General features: G+C 38.0%; 1 protein-coding gene across 4 annotated transcripts in view; it reads left to right on the plus strand.

The window, feature by feature from the left end:
• Positions 1–333: 333 nt before the first annotated feature.
• The window catches only part of LOC139751876 (tripartite motif-containing protein 2-like), a 31791-nt gene continuing 12845 nt past the window's right edge, over positions 334–19279 (plus strand). For 2 of the 4 annotated variants that reach the window (XM_071667520.1, XM_071667521.1), the window contains exons 1-4: positions 334–427; positions 3810–3875; positions 16243–16279; positions 17438–17544. In XM_071667520.1, coding sequence (XP_071523621.1) covers positions 16248–16279; positions 17438–17544 — 139 coding nt within the window. In that variant the 5' untranslated portion in view covers positions 334–427; positions 3810–3875; positions 16243–16247. The remainder of the gene's footprint in view (positions 428–3809; positions 3876–16242; positions 16280–17437; positions 17545–19279) is intronic. The other 2 variants (XM_071667522.1, XM_071667523.1) reach the window with 1 other exon arrangement.

Genomic DNA, 19279 nt, shown 5'->3' on the forward strand with positions numbered 1-19279 from the left:
TAATCTAGAAGATAAGTCTTTCTTCGAGGAAAAAACAGAACGAATGTGAATACACGCAAAGTTATTCATTGAGCATGCCAGGGTTTGACAGAGGTGCTCACGCCGCTCTTGTATTTATCGACTGCTCCCGCCATGACCAACTGGAAAATACATGAGGAGTTAAAATACGGATGCAACCATGAATCCCACATGATATAGACCACTTAAGAACAACAATACCAATTAAGATACTCATTCATCTTCTTAGAATTATATTTTTCTTGAATATTTGTAGTTTTAATCTGTTTCTGGATTGAATGGTGTATAATTCTTTCCACATTTCAGTTCGTAAGACGATAACAACAGAAAGTACTTGGACAGCTGATAGAGTCGCTTATGGGATTTACGAAGCTTTTGGCGGGATTTAAAGCTTTCATTTTCACTTTAGGTATGAAATTTAACCTTTAGATGATAAGGTTATTTATCCATGAAGTGTGCTTGAGTTTCCTTACTGTAATAAGCTTGCATAAGAATCCATTGTGAGGTTTAGTGAAGGAAGCTCTTGTGGTGTTTCGTGCGTCGCAACAACCATCTGAGGAGGTCGTCTTCTGGCTCCTGGGTCGCCTTCCAGATTTACTATAATATGGAACTTGTGATGCCCTATCACCGTATATAAAGGCTAGTCATATGAATTTAACCTTTGAAAGTTTGCAGACTCAACTTTTCATTGCAGGTCATGAGCGTAATGTTATTTATTATTCGTGAATTTCCCGTGAATTTCGATGGTTGCAAATCCTGTTGATATTAACTTTCCCTGCGCGTTTGTATTATTAGATTTATTGTCTTTTATAAGTGAAGATAAGGCTAGATGTATGCCATCTCTGTGTTTCTTAGTAGATTGAATTTTTCCTCTTAATTTCACATGACAGATGGATGGTATGCAAGAAATGAGGAATCTGGGAGAATGATCACATCTGATATGGATGAAGTTGTAGCTTAGTAACTGAGAAATTTGGGAGAATCACATCTTATTGGGGATAAAGTTGTAGCTTAGTACTACCACGAATCTTACAGCCGTATGGTCGACTTTCCTTTGCAGTGGTTGTATACTGTGTAAAAACTTAGTTGAGGAGTACATCGAAACGAGAATATCTGTGGTAAATGTCTGTTTTATTAGTGCCACCTTATTAATTAGAATTTAATATAATTCTAGACTACATGATAAAAAATTCCTCTTGAGAATGAATGAAGAAAATTGTTTCTTTTCCTATATTATTAGAGGTTTTATTGTATTTTCTGTAGGAGCAAAATTGTTGCTGTCATTGAGATTCACAGTTCTGATGTGCCAAAGTTGAATTTAAACCATTTCCTGAAAAGTGAGTTAGTCTAGCAGTAATCATCTGAGCTCTTCTGCATGACTGTATTTACATCAGTAGTGTTTCTGAATTATTAGATTTTCTTTTCAATGTTTGTCTCATTGTTTGGAATGATTGTGTAATTCTCCTTATTTATAGCGTATGAGAGTTGTGTGATTATCGGTCTTGTTTCTAGACTGATAAAGCAAATTAATTTCAAAAGATTTATATTGCAAGAAGCCACCTTTTGTGCATGTGCAGCTCGCTGCTTGAACCTTCACCATTTACATATGCTTAGCCTAAAGTGATGTCTGGGTTACTTCAGGAATCTGGAATATTAGATGAAAATGGCTAATCAGCATACACTACTAAGTCACTGTTTCTGAACATTCATCCATTGTCCGTGTTCAAGATGGGTTTGGGGACTCTCAGTGATTTAGTGAAAGTAACTGTCCAGTGCCCTTCATGTATTCCGTGCACAATGTGAATGGTAGAGGGTAGTTTAGCTTTGGATAATGAGTGAATTTTTCTATGGTGGTAGTGCAGTGTTAAGAGAATACAGTTGGAATAGCTGAGCATGATTTGGAAGTGGTGAATGATATTGAACATGTTGATGGGAGTAAGGGTTATGCACAGGGAAAATGCGGGGGTGATTTTTATACATGTAGGAGTAAATTTAATGGAAATGATGAAAACCTCACAACCTAACCCAGTAGCCAATTTATGTAAAAGGAATATACTAACTTTAAATCAGGCTGGTGCATAAGGTTTGCTGACTTTTGATGGCATTTGAATTTCCAAATCAGTGGACAATTTTATAACAAAATGGATGGAAAGAGTAACCGCAGTTTGTAAGAAGACGCAAGGCAAGAAGTTTGTTAGAAAGGTCGTTAAGAAGCACAGTGTAAGAATGAAGTTGGTGGGTGATTGGAATAGACTTAGATATTGAGAGTGAATGCTCACATTGTATGTTGTTTAAAAAGTTACTTGATTGGAGAGATAGTTCAAGAGATGGGGCCCTTTGAGGGCAGGACTCTTTCCCTGTACTTTACAAATTGTTGATAGAGATTGGATATGAACAGAAGGCGTAATGATAATATGTTTTTGAAATACTGAAAATAAGGCTGTAGGGATTTGCCCATAGAGTTTTCAGCTACTTTTGTATAAGCTGTAGCAATTCCCACATCTTCCTTGATCTTCATAGCTCTCTTTGTATCAACATATTCGTCATAGCCTAAAAAGAAATGATCTTAGTCAAACTTTATTAATCACATTGTATTTTGTGTGCAGTGTACTATCATTGCAGAATAAAGTTAGTGATACAGTATCCCTAATTTGTTTTTTTTTTGGTGTCTGTGAATCGATATTTTACCTCACTTTTTAAATTATATTTCTTTATGAATCCAAGAATTACTTGAGAAAATTCTCAAATTAATTTCAGCTTTTGTACAAAAAAGATAATCATGATAAGATTTGTGTTATTCATCTTGAAGTCTACTGACAATCATAATGTTATATTTCAACTCTTGGTATGACTTTGGATATATTGACTTTAACTGCAGAAGAAAAGTTTTTGCATTTATTAAGAAGTAATTTGGAAGAATGAAAGTTGTAAGATATTGACTAAGAATGAGACTGGAGCAAGTCTTGCTTGGAGAGCCATGTTTCATGTCCTTGATGTGGTTCATTAATGTTTTTGGGCTAATGAACCCAGCTTCAGCCATGGCATTCTTTTTTTGGATATTAATGGATTTTAGATGTGCATGTGCTTTTTTTTTATTGTTACTCTTTTTCATGATTTTTAGGGTGTTTATTGATCCTTTGTACATTAAATTCAGTGTTTGGGAAAGGGAGACTGACTTTTTACCAATTATTGTTGATCATTTGCCCATGAAGATTACTGTTGTGAATTCTTAGGTTAGGTGAGGTAACATTGAGTTGTTTCATTTTGCTTGTGTATTTCTAATTAGATCATTTTATTTACCTCCATTTTTCCTAACAAAGACATGGGAAGTAGTTATTTTCATGTGAGTTGTGCTGCTCTTAGTCTCATTTTATATATTCTTTATTCAAACTTCCATCACAAATAAGGACACTTAATGAACTGAACAGCTTTTCTTCAGTATGATGTCATTAAATCCATTAATAACATGGCATAAGGCAAGTATAGATATCCTTGTGATACATTAAGGTGTTCTTCAGAATCACACTTTTACTGAAAGAAAAATCATGAAAAGTCATCTGTAAATTTCAGTTTATGATTATTACAGTAGTTATAATGTTAGTGAAAAATAGTTCTTTGACCAATTGGATATTGTAGAAAGAAAATTTTCATTAGATGACATAAAGAACAGTTAATTGAAGTATGGTACTGTATGTGTGATATTTAGCTTGCAACATCATGTTGAAACTAGGAACTACTTGTAGTATTTACAGGTATTCAAAAGTTTTGCTAATTTCTTTGCAATTTTTTAGGGTAAAAGTTGAACAGGAAGTGGAGCCACAGCCAAAGCTCGTGTCCCTGCGACATGAGTGAATAAGGTGTGTACCCATAATTGTATTAGAGTTAGTTATTGTTGCTATTTTATACAGTAATCTGATTGTCTGCTCCTGAAATACGTTTGTTATTAAGATGGTTTGTTATTAAGATGTTCAATACATTCTTTGGTTTTATTTAACATTTTGCAAACAATTGTAAATGCTTCATATCTTTAGTTCAGGGGAAAGTGCCTTGCATTTAAAGTGTGAAGAGTAAAGATTGTAAGGAAATTGTTTCATTATTTTCATCCTTCCTTCATTGCTGGATATGTTGGAACTGTTCAATTCACAAGGCATTAAATACATTAGTGAAACTTATTGATGCAAAATTAGTATTGAGATGTGTTAGATACTTAGATTAAAGTAAAAGTTTTTCTTTCCCTCTGAGGGAAATGGAGTGCATATGGACCTCCATATATACAGTATTCATTATTAGATTTATTTACAATCCTCTAGCACACTTAAAGTTGATTCTTCACAGAGTTTTGTGTGTATATACCTCCTGATATATACCTGCCTGATCAGTTTTTGGTAAGCATCAGCATACTTGTAGACCTTAATAACTTGTTGATTAAATGCATCCTTCTCTTCTGTTGAAAGTATGATAATTCTTCATCTTTAGTAGAACAGAATGACTAGTTCCCGTATTTGACAATACTGCACTGTTGTCAGGATGCACTCTCTGTTAGAAGTGATTTTACAAAAAGATATGTGGGATTTCCAGTTCTTTTGTATTTAATCTAGCTTTTTTTCCTTCTTCTTTATGCTTCCATTGGGTATATGGTAACCTGTTGTATACCTGAAGCATGTGTTTATAGTTGGATGTAACTGGTTGATTAGTGGGGTTAGGCCCTTTAGCTTTGACCTTGCTAGAGGCACATAAATTCTTGAAGAATTTAACTCATGTCAAGCATTCTGATTGCCATCCTCAGGTGGCTGTCACCTGGTTGAATCTCAGAGGTTCTAAATGTTACTTCAAAAGAGAATAGGAAGGCTGAGTATGAAGAAGCCACAAAACATTTAGCTCAGCTGCCTTTGTGGCTTGAGTTGCTTCCTTTCTGCTCTCTTTACAGAGGTGGAAAGTTAACCTGAATAAATCTGGATGGACTACAGTGCCCCTTCAGTGCCTTCTGAAAATGTGATATTAGCACCCCCCTCCCTCCGCATGTGCGCGAGGTAGCAATAGGAAAAGACAACAAAGTCCACAGTCATTCACACTCAGTCTCTAGCTGTCATGTATAATGCACCAAAACCACAGCTCCCTTTCCACATCCAGGCCCCACAAAACTTTCCATGGTTTACCCTAGACGCTTCACATGCTCTAGTTCAATCCATTGACAGCACATCGACCCTGGTATACCACATCGTTCCAATTCACTCTATTCCTTGCATGCTTTCATCCTCCTACATGTTCAGGCCTTGATAGCTCAAAATCTTTTTCACTCCATCTTTCCACCTCCAATTTGATCTCCCACTTCTCGTTTCCTCCACCTCTGATACATATATCCTCTTTGTCAATCTTTCCTCACTCATTCTCTCCATGTGACCAAACCATTTCAATATGCCCTCTTCTGCTCTCTCAACCACACTCTTTTTATTACCACACAACTCTCTTACCCTTTCATTACTTACTCGATCAAACAGCCTCACACTGCATATTGTTCTCAAACATCTCATTTCCATCACATCCACCCTCCTCTGCACAACCCTATCTATAGCCCATGCCTCGCAACCATATAACATTGTTGGAACCACTATTCCTTCAAACATTCCTAGTTTTGCTTTCCGAGATAATGTTCTTGCCTTCCACACATTTTTCAATGCTCCCAGAACCTTCGCCCCCTCCCCCACCTTGTGACTCACTTCCACTTCCATGGTTCCATCCACTGCCAAATCCACTCCCAGATATCTAAAGCACTTCACTTCCACCAGTTTTTCTCCATTCAAACTTACCTCCCAATTGATTTCTCCCTCAACCCTACTGTACCTAATAACTTTGCTCTTATTGACATTTACCCTCAGCTTTCTTCTTTCACGCACTTTTCCAAGCTCTGTCACCAGCTTCTGCAGTTTCCCACCCGAACCAGCCACCAGCGCTGTATCATCAGCAAACAACAACTTTGAATTCCTGATTTTTTTTATGTAAAAATGGCTTTAAGATCTCCAGTATAGGCTGCTTCTGTATAAGTTCACACTGATTCTTTAGTATTTTGTTTGAAGCCTGTGGCTGTTAACATCATATCCTTTCTTGCCTTTTGTAAAGTAAATGATGGCTTCTGTAACAAAGAAGGTGTGTTTGTAATTTGAAGTAAATTGTATTAGACTCCCTCATTTGATACAAAAGTTCTGCTTCTATTGGTAGAACCAAATCCCTTCCTGCGATGTGCCTCCATTGATTATCCAGCTGGCTTATAAGATTGGAAGTTGTTTGGAGACATACTCTGACCCTTGGTTTAGGGTCTAATAGATTGTATCCAGATAGGTAGAGGGAACCAATTTTAAGGGTTCCCAGTAATCCTCCTGTTCCACTTGTTCACTGGGACCTGCTTCCTTGGAAACAAAAGGTTAATCTTTATGGAACATTTTAGATACTTTGTTCATAGCTGTGCCTGTCTCAGTAATCTGGTCTTGTAACTGACAAAAGTTATGATCACATCCTGTGCATAGATTCTCCCTATGGGGACTTGTTCCACATTAATTAAGGGGCAAGTTTTAGAGCATTCAAAGCAAAGACTTCTCATAAGTGAATAGTTCTTGCTGATGAACATTGTTGTTTTATAATTCCATGCTCAGAAGGTTGTATTCAGTGGGTTGCTTTCAAGCCTTTAGGAATTTAGTAAGGTGAGATAGTCCAGCTAAGCACTGGAAATATTGTAGTTTTTTGGGGTTGAACAGCAGTTCATCAAATTGTGGAAGTATTGTAAAGTATTCATTGTAAGTGAAGGTCTAGCTCTCAAGTGGAATCCATGTAAACATCTACAGTACAGATACAAGCTTCTGGTGGAAAGTTAGTAGTGAGGAAAACCATTTCCAAAGTCTTTATTTATCCTCTTGTGGACCTTCTCAGAACCAGATGAATTGAAATGGAAACTCTTAATGGTCCTATATTTCAGTATTTACTGCCTATGTCTGTAGTGGTAGAATCCATTAAAGGTCATGGTGGAACTACATCAAAAGGGAATCTGCCAGGTCAGTGGAGCATCATTGGAGGCATGTAAATTTTCTATAAATAAGGTCTAAATTAGAAGGTTAAGAGAGGAATATGGTGTTAAGACTGTACTATCCTTCACGGAGAGTTTCTAAAAGGAGATAGCCCTGAAAGTGACCTTGCCCAAATCACCTGCATCTTTGCAAACATTGAGAAGGGGAAGTAAACTTGAAGAAATTTCCTGGTATGGAAGCCTCAGTGAGTAGGAATGAAAACTTCTTTACTGGGAGAGTAGATGATTTTGAGAAAACTTCCCAGCATGGAATTCTAATACATCACATCAGAACAGAAACCTGGGAGCGGGGGGCTGGAAATCCTCCCCTCTCGGTTTTTTTAATTTTCCAAAAGAAGGAACAGAGAATTGGGCCAGGTGAGGGTATTCCCTCAAAGGCCCAGTCCTCTGTTCTTAACGCTACCTCGCTGATGCGGGAAATGGCGAATAGTTTGAAAGAAAGAAAAAAAAGAACAGAAACCATTTCTTGTACAGAAAGTAATGTTGAGAGAGGTCCACCTTTGGAGGAAAAAATGCAGTAGAGCCCCATATGAAAATTTTTTTTACTGAAACAAGGAAGAACATGGAAACACAAAAAGAGATTTATTGCTAGCTAAAGCTTTTTAAGGTGTTTATGTGAGCAAAGGATGAGTGTGGCCAATCTGTTTATTAGATAAACTTCCCACTTGAGAAAGAGGGATCCAGGTGTTGTACAATTAAAACGTGACTAGTACTCTATATTAAGCCTAAATACTTTTTCCATAGATCTGACAACACAAAATGACAATTTCAGCTTCATCATGCTTCCAGTTGTTCACCTAAGACAGTAACAGTATCAGACACTTTTTGTATTGCTTTTAAGTCTTCCTAATTCTGTTAATAGAAATTCATTATATAAGTTTCCTTATCCAATCAATTTATTTCTCAATCCTGAGATCGAATAGAGTATAGGAAGCCCCTGAAAGGTATTTGCCCCAGGCCATCTCAGGATTGTATCACCCCTGAAGACCAGACCATACACCAACAGAAGGACATCAGACCCACTGTATTTTCCTGATTAGACACACTAATATGATCCACCACTTGATTTATGATTCACAGGCCCCCACAAGTGAAAGACTTGCCTCCCTACACACAAGTAGGGTTTGGCTACTTGATGTACCACCGATAAATCTCGAAATAAAGCCCAGCTGCCAACAATCTCCTCGTCAGTGAGTCTCATGCCACTGTGTGTATGTTCCAAGCACCGTTGTCATTGCTACTCAGCACATTAGTCCATACTGACAGGGCTCATAAACACAAACCCCTTCATAGTCTTTTCACTTACCTTTGGTGTTTTTCAGTAATTACCGCTCATTTTGCTAACATTCACTACCATACACATAACTACAGATTTGAATCCATTTATTCCAATGCCTCCACCTTCTCACTGCTTTATTGATTACCCATCTAGATGCTTTGTAAAAGAGCTTCCCTATTGAGTGAGCTTCATTTTTCATACATCATATCACCATCTCAGTTATACCATCTCATTTTCTAGCACTATAATGGCCATTCTTCCTTTGAGGACCCTCGATACAGTAACACACAATGAAGTCAGTGCAGGTTGCACTGTGCCTACATCCACTACTGCAGGATGTGGCAGCTCATAATCTCTAGTCCTTTTATCATACTCCTTGGAGTATGTGCAGTTTGCTGTTTGATCACTCGTACTGAATGTTATTTCCCAAACAGTAAACCTTATAGATACTTAAAATGAAAGGTGTGGAGGACAGTAAAAGGAAAATCACCCCTCAAAAATATGCCCAGTGCTGTCCATATGTTTATGGAAACTTGTTGCCTTGATGTCATTTTCAAATCATAAGTGCCACATACTGTATTTTTCTGTCCTTAAGCTGAATTCCTTCAAATAGTCACAGATGACCTGGCTGTGGTTAGAATGAAGGTTTACTTGTTAAGAATTCTTGTTTAATTCTCCAGAGCTAGAATATGAATACAATTGAATGACAGAGCACAAAGCCCACATTGCACTTGCCATCCAACATGTCTTTAATGCACCCAGTCTTTTCCCACATCCTGTGATTTCTAAAGTAATGTTTTTTATTTTCATTTTGGTATAGATGTGTACAAGGTAAGAATAATTTTATTTTATTAAAGTCAGGGGTAAACCACTGTTATTGTACAAAATGCATTTATCAGTTTTTAAAGTCAGTATTTGGAATAAGCACAAATTGTAGGATTTCTTTTTTCCAATGATTGTGTACTCTTTAGCCATTTTGATCCATCTACTTTAAACCCTCATATATTGTTTCTCAGGTACAAATGTCCCTGCTATATATATACATATATTTTTTTTTTTATTGTCTTTACCATCTTCATGAGGTTGTGATAGTGACAGCAGAATAGATGGTCTCATTTGCACTCATCCAGTCTGGAGCTGTTAGGTTCATTGTACAGAAACAAGATTCTGCGATCCACAGCAAGCCCAAGAGACTACTACATGCCCTAGTTCATCCCATTAACAGCACCCTGCCTGTTATACTGCACTACCATAGGGAAAACAAAGCAGTGACGTTCAGTTAGAATTACTTGGAATGATAGTCTGAGAACACTGCCTGTTGGCACGGGTGCAAGCTAGGTGCTGGGTGGAGATGGAATATGGTGTAAATAGGGGATAAAATGACAGTCAGTGTAGACTGAATTAGCACAAATAAGAGACAAAATTGCATGAACCCAACAAACAGCCTAGGCCCATAGCTAGGGGATTACACCCCCTGGAAAATTATTTGCTCTCTCTTATATTTGAACAAAAAAACTCAAATTACTGTACATTAACATACCACCTAGAATAGTGGTTTAAATCTCCTTGTGAAATCACTTACCCTCCCTGGGAGTAAGGTCTGATTAAGCACCTCCAACATATATGGATGAATGGTTGATTGGAAAATATCATCCATCGTGATAGATTTGTAATGACTGAAATGATAGATTTGTAATGACTGAAATAATATAAAGAAGACATTAGTAGCTGCATTATCAAGTGTTAGATTGGTTTTGAACCAAGTTCCTCCTCCTGGACTTCAGAAGTTTCAGGACTTAAAAAACACTTTATGAGACTCATATATATTATTTCTGCACTACGTTTATATGAAACATTCCGAGGTTGATTTTGTTACACCTCTTTCAGTATTTATTTTCCCTTGTACATCTTTTTACTTCATCCTTTCAGTATGTATAGCACTGAATGAACAAGGTTACAGTATTTTCTTTTCCCTGCTTAAATAAATTCATCCAGGGCTGGGTTGGTGCAGTAGTGACCAAAAAAAGCTCTGTGTCTTTTGGTGGATTTAGTATCTGAGATTTATTATCTGTTAGTTGAATGGGAATTATAACCCTGACAGGTCTTTTGCTTCTTTTCACTTCTTTATTTATAGATGCATGCAATACTTTCCTGTATCTGTCTAGTATACAAGAGGCACCATTAATAGCAGCATGCTGCTATATCATCAAGGGAAATTTGATGTTTTGTCTAGAGGAAGCACAGGATTTCTAATTGTTGCTGTGTACAGTTGATGTATTCTCAAGATAAATTACATCTTATTTCTACTCACTGCTGTGTTCATTTTTTGTGTTCTCAAAGTAAAGTACATCTCACTTCTATTCACTGTTGTGTTCACTTGATGTTTTTAAAAAAAGGTACATTTAATTTTTAATCACCTTTTATGTTCATGTATGTCTTCTCATAATAAAGTCCATATTATTTCTGATCAGTATTGTTCTCAGAATGAATTAAATCTCATTTCTAATCAATTTTGATTGATGGTTTGGGTTAGTGCAACCCTCCAGGTTGTATATCAGTGAAGAAATAATGGATAGCAAACAAAATATACTCAGTTATCTCTGCACTAGATTATGCTTTATGAAAGATTGGGTGAATATGGGTAGCATGTATCACACATCACCATGGATGTAATGCTATGAATATCATTTAAAAAATGGTCATCTGGTATCCAGGCCTTCAGTCCATGGAAGCACATGTTTTTGTTCCTGTTGGATTAATTTATGTTGGCAGAATATTTAAATGGAAGGTTTTTATTTCAATTATTATACTTTGTCGCTGTCTCCTGCATTAGCGAGGTAGCGCAAAGAAACAGACGAAAGAATAGCCCAACCCACCCACAAACACATGTATATACAACAACGTCCACACTGCACATATACATACCTATACATTTCAACATATACATATATATACATACACATATACATATATACGCATGTACATAATTCATACTTGCTGCCTTTATTCATTCCCGTCGCCACCCCACCACACACGAAATGACAACCCCCTCCCCTGCATGTGCGCGAGGTAGCACTAGGGAAAGACAACAAAGGCCACATTCGTTCACACTCAGTCTCTAGCTGTCATGTATAATGCCCCAAAACCACAGGTCCCTTTTCACATCCAGGCCCCACAAAACTTTCCATGGTTTAGCCCAGACACTTCACATGCCCTGGTTCAGTCCATTGACAGCACGTCGACCCCGGTATACCACATCATTCCAATTCACTCTATTCCTTGCATGCCTTTCACCCTCTTGCATGTTCAGGTCCTGATTGCTGAAAATCTTTTTCATTTTATCCTTCCACCTCCAATTTGGTCTCCCACTTCTTGTTCCCTTCACCTCTGACACATATATCCTCTTTGTCAACCTTTCCTCACTCATTCTCTCCATGTGATGAAACCATTTCAATACACCCTCTTCTACTCTCTCAGCCTCACTCTTTTATTACCACACATCTCTTACCCTTTCATTACTTACTTGATCAAACCACCTCACACCATATATTGTCCTCAGACATCCATTTCCAACACGTCCACCCTCCTCCACACAACCCTATCTATAGCCCATGCCTTGCAACCATATAACATTGTTGGAACCACTATTCCTTCAAACATAGCCATTTTTGCTTTCCGAGATAATGTTCCCGCCTTCCACACATCTTTCAACGCTCCCAGAACTTTCGCCCCCTCCCCCACCGTGTGACTCACCTCCACTTCCATGGTTCCATCTGCTGCTAAATCCACTCCCAGATATCTAAAGCACTTCACTTCCTCCAGTATTTCTCCATTCAAACTTACCTCCCAATTGACTTGTCCCTCAACCCTACTGTACCTTATGACCTTGCTGTTATTCACATTACTCTCAGCTGTCTTCTTTCACACACTTTACCAAACTCAGTCACCAGCTTCTGCAGTTTCTCCTCCGAATCAGCCACCAGCGCTGTATCATCAGCGAACAACAACCGACTCACTTCCCAAGCTCTCTCATCCACAACAGACTGCATACTTGCCCCTCTCTCCAAAACTCTTGCTTTCACCTCTCTAACAACCCCATCCATAAACAAATTCAACAATCATGGAAACATCACGCACCACTGCCGCAAAGCGACATTCACTGAGAACCAATCACGTTCCTCTCTTCCTACTCATACGCGTGCCTTTTCACTGCTTCTAGCAACTTGCCTCCCTCACCATATACTCTTAATACCTTCCAAAGAGCATCTCTATCAACTCTTATCATATGCCATCTCCAGATCCATGAATGCTACATACAAATTCCTTTGTTTTTCTAAGTATTTCTCACATACATTCTTCAAAGCAAACACCTGATCCACACATCCTCTACCACTTCTGAAACCACACTGCTCTTCTCCAATCTGATGTTCTGTACATGCCTTCACCCTCTCAATCAATACCCTCCCATATAATTTCCCAGGAATACTCAACAAATGTAAGAATAGATGAACTTGTAGTTGTGTAGAGAATCATCATAACAAAGAGTAGCATTAACCTAATGTAATGTAGTCTTTACAGACTTAATGAACTTCAGTATGGTATGAAGAGATTAAGAGTTGTCTGATCTATAGATATATATCATAGTTGATGTGCTGTCACTGGACTGAAGCATCCAGACTAAACTAAGGAAAGGTCTGTTGGATCTGGCTGTGGATAGGGAGCTGCAGTGTACATGACAGCTAGAGAATGGATGAAAGTGTATGTGACATTTCTTTGTCTGTTCATGGTGCTGCCTTGCTAATGCAGGTAACAGCAATCAAGTATGAAAAAAAGAATAGCATATTAAATGTATTTGATATTTAGAATGATTTGCTTGTAAATGTTTAGTCAGCTAAAGGCTTGTTTATGGGGATAGTTTTCTCTTATGACTTTGACAAAGTAATTGAAAATATACATTTAAAACCCACTGTTAGGTTAGTATATGGATAACAGTTCACAATTTCTTATAGATTTTTGTAGTTTAATTCATGACAATTTGATTGTATCTAAATGTTCATTTGTCTAATGAATTATATGGGGATATTTTCACTGTCTCTGTTTAACTGATAGTAAAAGATAGGCAAAGGGGATAAGAGTGAGTGCTCAAATTACAGAGGTATAAGTTTGTTGAGTATTCCTGGTAAATTATATGGGAGGGTATTGATTGAAAGGGTGAAGGCATGTACAGAGCATCAGATTGGGGAAGAGCAGTGTGGTTTCAGAAGTGGTAGAGGATGTGTGGATCAGGTGTTTGCTTTGAAGAATGTATGTGAGAAATACTTAGAAAAGCAAATGGATTTGTATGTAGCATTTATGGATCTGGAGAAGGCATATGATAGAGTTGATAGAGATGCTCTGTGGAAGGTATTAAGAATATATGGTGTGGGAGGCAAGTTGTTAGAAGCAGTGAAAAGTTTTTATCGAGGATGTAAGGCATGTGTACGTGTAGGAAGAGAGGAAAGTGATTGGTTCTCAGTGAATGTAGGTTTGCGGCAGGGGTGTGTGATGTCTCCATGGTTGTTTAATTTGTTTATGGATGGGGTTGTTAGGGAGGTAAATGCAAGAGTTTTGGAAAGAGGGGCAAGTATGAAGTCTGTTGGGGATGAGAGAGCTTGGGAAGTGAGTCAGTTGTTGTTCGCTGATGATACAGCGCTGGTGGCGGATTCATGTGAGAAACTGCAGAAGCTGGTGACGGAGTTTGGTAAAGTGTGTGGAAGAAGAAAGTTAAGAGTAAATGTGAATAAGAGCAAGGTTATTAGGTACAGTAGGGTTGAGGGTCAAGTCAATTGGGAGGTGAGTTTGAATGGTGAAAAACTGGAGGAAGTGAAGTGTTTTAGATATCTGGGAGTGGATCTGTCAGCGGATGGAACCATGGAAGCGGAAGTGGATCATAGGGTGGGGGAGGGGGCGAAAATTTTGGGAGCCTTGAAAAATGTGTGGAAGTCGAGAACATTATCCCGGAAAGCAAAAATGGGTATGTTTGAAGGAATAGTAGTTCCAACAATGTTGTATGGTTGCGAGGCGTGGGCTATGGATAGAGTTGTGCGCAGGAGGATGGATGTGCTGGAAATGAGATGTTTGAGGACAATGTGTGGTGTGAGGTGGTTTGATCGAGTAAGTAACGTAAGGGTAAGAGAGATGTGTGGAAATAAAAAGAGCGTGGTTGAGAGAGCAGAAGAGGGTGTTTTAAAATGGTTTGGGCACATGGAGAGAATGAGTGAGGAAAGATTGATCAAGAGGATATATGTGTCGGAGGTGGAGGGAACGAGGAGAAGAGGGAGACCAAATTGGAGGTGGAAAGATGGAGTGAAAAAGATTTTGTGTGATCGGGGCCTGAACATGCAGGAGGGTGAAAGAAGGGCAAGGAATAGAGTGAATTGGAGCGATGTGGTATACAGGGGTTGACGTGCTGTCAGTGGATTGAATCAAGGCATGTGAAGCGTCCGGGGTAAACCATGGAAAGCTGTGTAGGTATGTATATTTGTGTGTGTGGACGTGTGTATGTACATGTGTATGGGGGGGGTTGGGCCATTTCTTTCGTCTGTTTCCTTCCGCTACCTCGCAAACGCGGGAGACAGCGACAAAGTATAAAAAAAAAAAAAAAAAAAAAAAAAGATAGATGTAAGCTGTTGTAGTAGCACTCATGTATTGTTATTATATAACCACAGGACCCCTTCACCAATTTGATAGTAAAAGATAGATGTAAGTTGTTGTAGTAGCATTCATGTATTATTATTATATAACCATAGGACCCCTTCACCAGGTGCTGCTACAGCTTCAAAGCTGCATTACATTCAGTAGCAGTCATAGGATGGGCTCTTTTGAAGCAAAAATTTCTTTGATGAATTGTAATCTCTTTAGTCAACTGTGACTTTCATCTCAGAGAGTAACTTCAAGCAGATGGAGTTTAGTATTGCCCTTGTGTTTTGTTTAGGCCATCCAACAATCTTAGACTGGTATTGTACAAGGAATTCAGGTTACATTCATGTTGACAAAGATATTCCCAGAGAGATGACCCAATCAAAATACACCTTTTCTTTGATGCCCATTTATTTAGGAAACAGCTTTATAAAGTTCATGATAGCTTTAGAAGTAGAAATGAATTAGAAGTATTACACTTTGCTACTTTTTTTTAAGTTATATGAAGATGCGTGGTGCTCATTTATAGAAGGATTGCTTGTTTTTGCTGGTAAGGAAAGTGGTTTTGGGGATGGGGAGAAAGAATACTTCCCACGTATTCCTGCGTGTCGTAGAAGGCGACTAAAAGGGGAGGGAGCGGGGGGCTGGAAATCCTCCCCTCTTGTTTTTTTTTTTTTCCAAAAGAAGGAAGAGAGAAGGGGGCCAGGTGAGGATATTCCCTCAGAGGCCCAGTCCTTTGTTCTTAACGCTATCTTGCTAACGCGGGAAATGGCGAATAGTTTGAAAGATATATATATATATATATATATATATGTATGTATATAATATACAATTTTTTCTGAATGATTTTTTTTTATTATATTAAATCTTGAGTAGGTGTTACAGTACTGTTTCTTGAACTACTACTCTATGAATTCCTTGGTGTACTTTAAAAAAATTTTCTTTTTGGATAAGTATCTCTTACCTTTCTGTTGAAGTGCAGAGCCTTGTGCTATGGTGAATTCTTCATCATTCATGATAACAAAGAAATTTTGCATCTCTCTGTCAAAGGATCAGATGGCTGAATATGTAAAGGATTTATGGATGAGATTCTTTACAGATACAGAGGGTTCTGTTAGTTGTAATATGACTTAGTACAGTAGTGTACACATCATTGTGTGTTTGTATGCTAATGTAGTATGCGTGTCCGCAGGAGTAATGTGGTGTTGTCGACCCGCGTTCCAGCTACAGTAAGTATTGTTTGTTGAGGTCCAAAGGGATCACATTCTCTTCTGAAAAATTTGCATGTCCTGAACCTTCAGATAATGAATGTTTGATGTGCTAGATATGAATGTGTTCTGCTTAGTTCTGTTGCCTGAAGTTGTCATCTATGCTTGCCATTGCTTGTAAGAGTTTCATTTAAGAAGATTTTCTTCTTTTGTTTCGCATGAGTATTTATATGAATGATTTGACATTTCTTATCATAACAAAGAAACCAGGAGATTTGTGAATTTTGAAATGGACTTTGACTATATCTCAGTCATCTGTTCCTGATGCTGCCTCACTAAAGTGCGAGTTAGTGAACAGGCGTGAAAGAAACAAGAATGACGTGCATATATATAAAGGGTGTTACTGAACTTCGTATGCACATGGTTACGATGAAGGTCACCTTCAGCAAGGTTTTTTCATCATCAATGGATTAAAAGGCTTACTGTACAATTTGGTGGAGGAACATTTTGTCCAAAGGAGTCCATCATTTTCCTGCTTCCAAATATATGCAGTAGCTAGATAAAAGGGATCCTGAGGTATAGGGTAAGCAAATTATAGCAGATACAGTTTTGAAGTTGATAGACAGCTGTGAAGTACCTTGGAAGGAGAATGGACCTGTACTTAATTGGTGGATCCTTGTATGTTTGGCTCCATGTTAGTTATCAGTTGCTACCATGACAGGAAAGAAGAGAGTCAGTAGTATGATAATTTAGTATGCGATTAGATTGCTTGATTGTCTGTGTTTTTATACTGGTCATATGGTCCATGTAGTTTTAGTTTTGGATCTTTGGGCAATTTTGGGAATAGATATACTCTACACAAAGGAAGAAAACTCTTGTCATTTTTTCAAATGTTAACATTTAATTTGATATATAGAATTCTCAGAACTGTTGCCCAAAGAAGTTATAGTATGGGAAGCAGTGAATTATTCAAGATAAAACTACAAGAAGTGAAAAATTGATATCAGTGCATGATTGACAAAATCCAATTATGAGTGCATGAATTAGACAAACTTGTGTTTGTTTGGTCAGCATTTACACTAGCACCACCAGTCAGTATTCATGAACCTGTGACATTGTTCTTATTATGATGTACAGTTGTGCCTAAGTAATATTTTCTTTTCTTTTTGTATCCTTAAGCCGAGGCGTGGGTCGGGAAGAAGTGATGTCTTCTACACTGGTCGAAACAGTGTCTATCAACTATGAGGATTTCAATGAGTCATTCCTCACATGTGGCACATGTCTCTGTAAGTTTTTAAAGGAGGATTTCTAATACCATGTTTTGTAGGTATGGACTTGCAATTTAGTTTAAGGTCAAGATTTCTTAGTTATGTTGTGTAGTGAGAATAGGATGATGTAATTAGCTAATTCAGTAATGTTGTATGTATTGAAGCTATTCAGCATTTTAGACTAAAGAAAACCTAGATACTCTTATACTAGAGCAAGTGAAAAATTGTATGGGGGTAATATACTTGTGCTTTAAGGTAAATTGCAATGACATGAAAAGTATTTCTTGACTTGTTTGTTATCTAATTGTCCTGGCAGGTGTCAGTGGACTTGGCTTGTTTATCCTTTTGACTGTGACTCTTTTCAACCTTTTGCCTATCTGTTTTTTGTTTATTCACATGTCCATGAAAAAGGAGCTTCCATTTAGTATTGGATGAATATGAATATTTTCACATAGTCCAAATCTGAGCATTTAATTATTTATGTAAAATCAGTGACTGCCTTGCCATCTTTCCTGGTTGATGATGTCCTCAGGCTGTGTAGTTCTTGTTATGTAGGGTAATTAGTGAACTTTATAATGTTTTATGGAATGAGTGGACCCACTTATAGGAGAGAGAAAGAATACTTCCCTCTTATCTCCTGCCAGGGAGATGAGGGATGGGAGCAGATGACTGGAAATCTTCCCTTCTTATATTGACTTTCCAAAAAGGGGAATGAAAGAATAGCCATATGAGGATTTTCCAATAATCTCATGTGTTTGTGATGCAACTCCACTGAGGTAGGAAAAGACAAATAGGTTTGAATACAAGTTAAAAACTCAGAAATGTCCAACTTGAAATTATTAGGACATGTACTTAATTTCTTATTTCTCTAAGAAATGGATCAGTTATTAGCTTATTTTACTTCCACAATTAGTTTTGAAACATATATACTTCAGAATGAATGAAAAATTATATTATGCATAGAAAGCAACTTAGACAGTTGATTGCAGAAAGCATATAAATGGAATGCCACATGGTCTACTGCATGGGATGATGAATTCAGACCACAATTCACTATTTTTGTTTTTATCATAGATGTTTTGTTCCCAATTTGCCACCTTGCCCATGATGGAAAATTATAAGTACAGAACTGAGTGTGAACGAATGTGACCTTTTCTGTCAGTTTTCCAGGCGCTACCTCACTGAAGCATGGGGTAGCGTGCTGTTTCCTCTGGGGTGGGGTAGTGCCATTTCCCATGGGAAATGGCAAATATGTATGAAAAAATATATATATGTGTGTGTATATGGGCTATAGATAGGGTTGTGCGGAGGAGGGTGGATGTGCTGGAAATCAGGTGTTTGAGGACAATATGTGGTGTGAGGTGGTTTGATCGAGTAAGTAATAATAAGGTAAGAGAGATGTGTGGTAATAAAAAGAGTGTGGTTGAGAGAGCAGAAGAGGGTGTTTTGAAATTGTTTGGTCACTTAGAGAGAATGAGTGAGGAAAGATTGACCAAGAGGATACATGTGTCGGAGGTGGAGGGAACGAGGAGAAGTGGGAGACCAAATTGGTGGTGGAAAGATGGAGTGAAAAAGATTTTGTGTGATCGGGGCCTGAACATGCAGGAGGGTGAAAGGCGGGCAAGGAATAGAGTAAATTGGATCGATGTGGTATACCGGGGTTGACGTGCTGTCAGTGGATTGAATCAGGGCATGTGAAGCGTCTGGGGTAAACCATGGAAAGTTGTGTGGGGCCTGGATGTGGAAAGGGAGC

This window comes from Panulirus ornatus, chromosome 12 (genome assembly GCF_036320965.1).
Source record: "Panulirus ornatus isolate Po-2019 chromosome 12, ASM3632096v1, whole genome shotgun sequence".
NCBI lineage: Eukaryota > Metazoa > Arthropoda > Malacostraca > Decapoda > Palinuridae > Panulirus > Panulirus ornatus.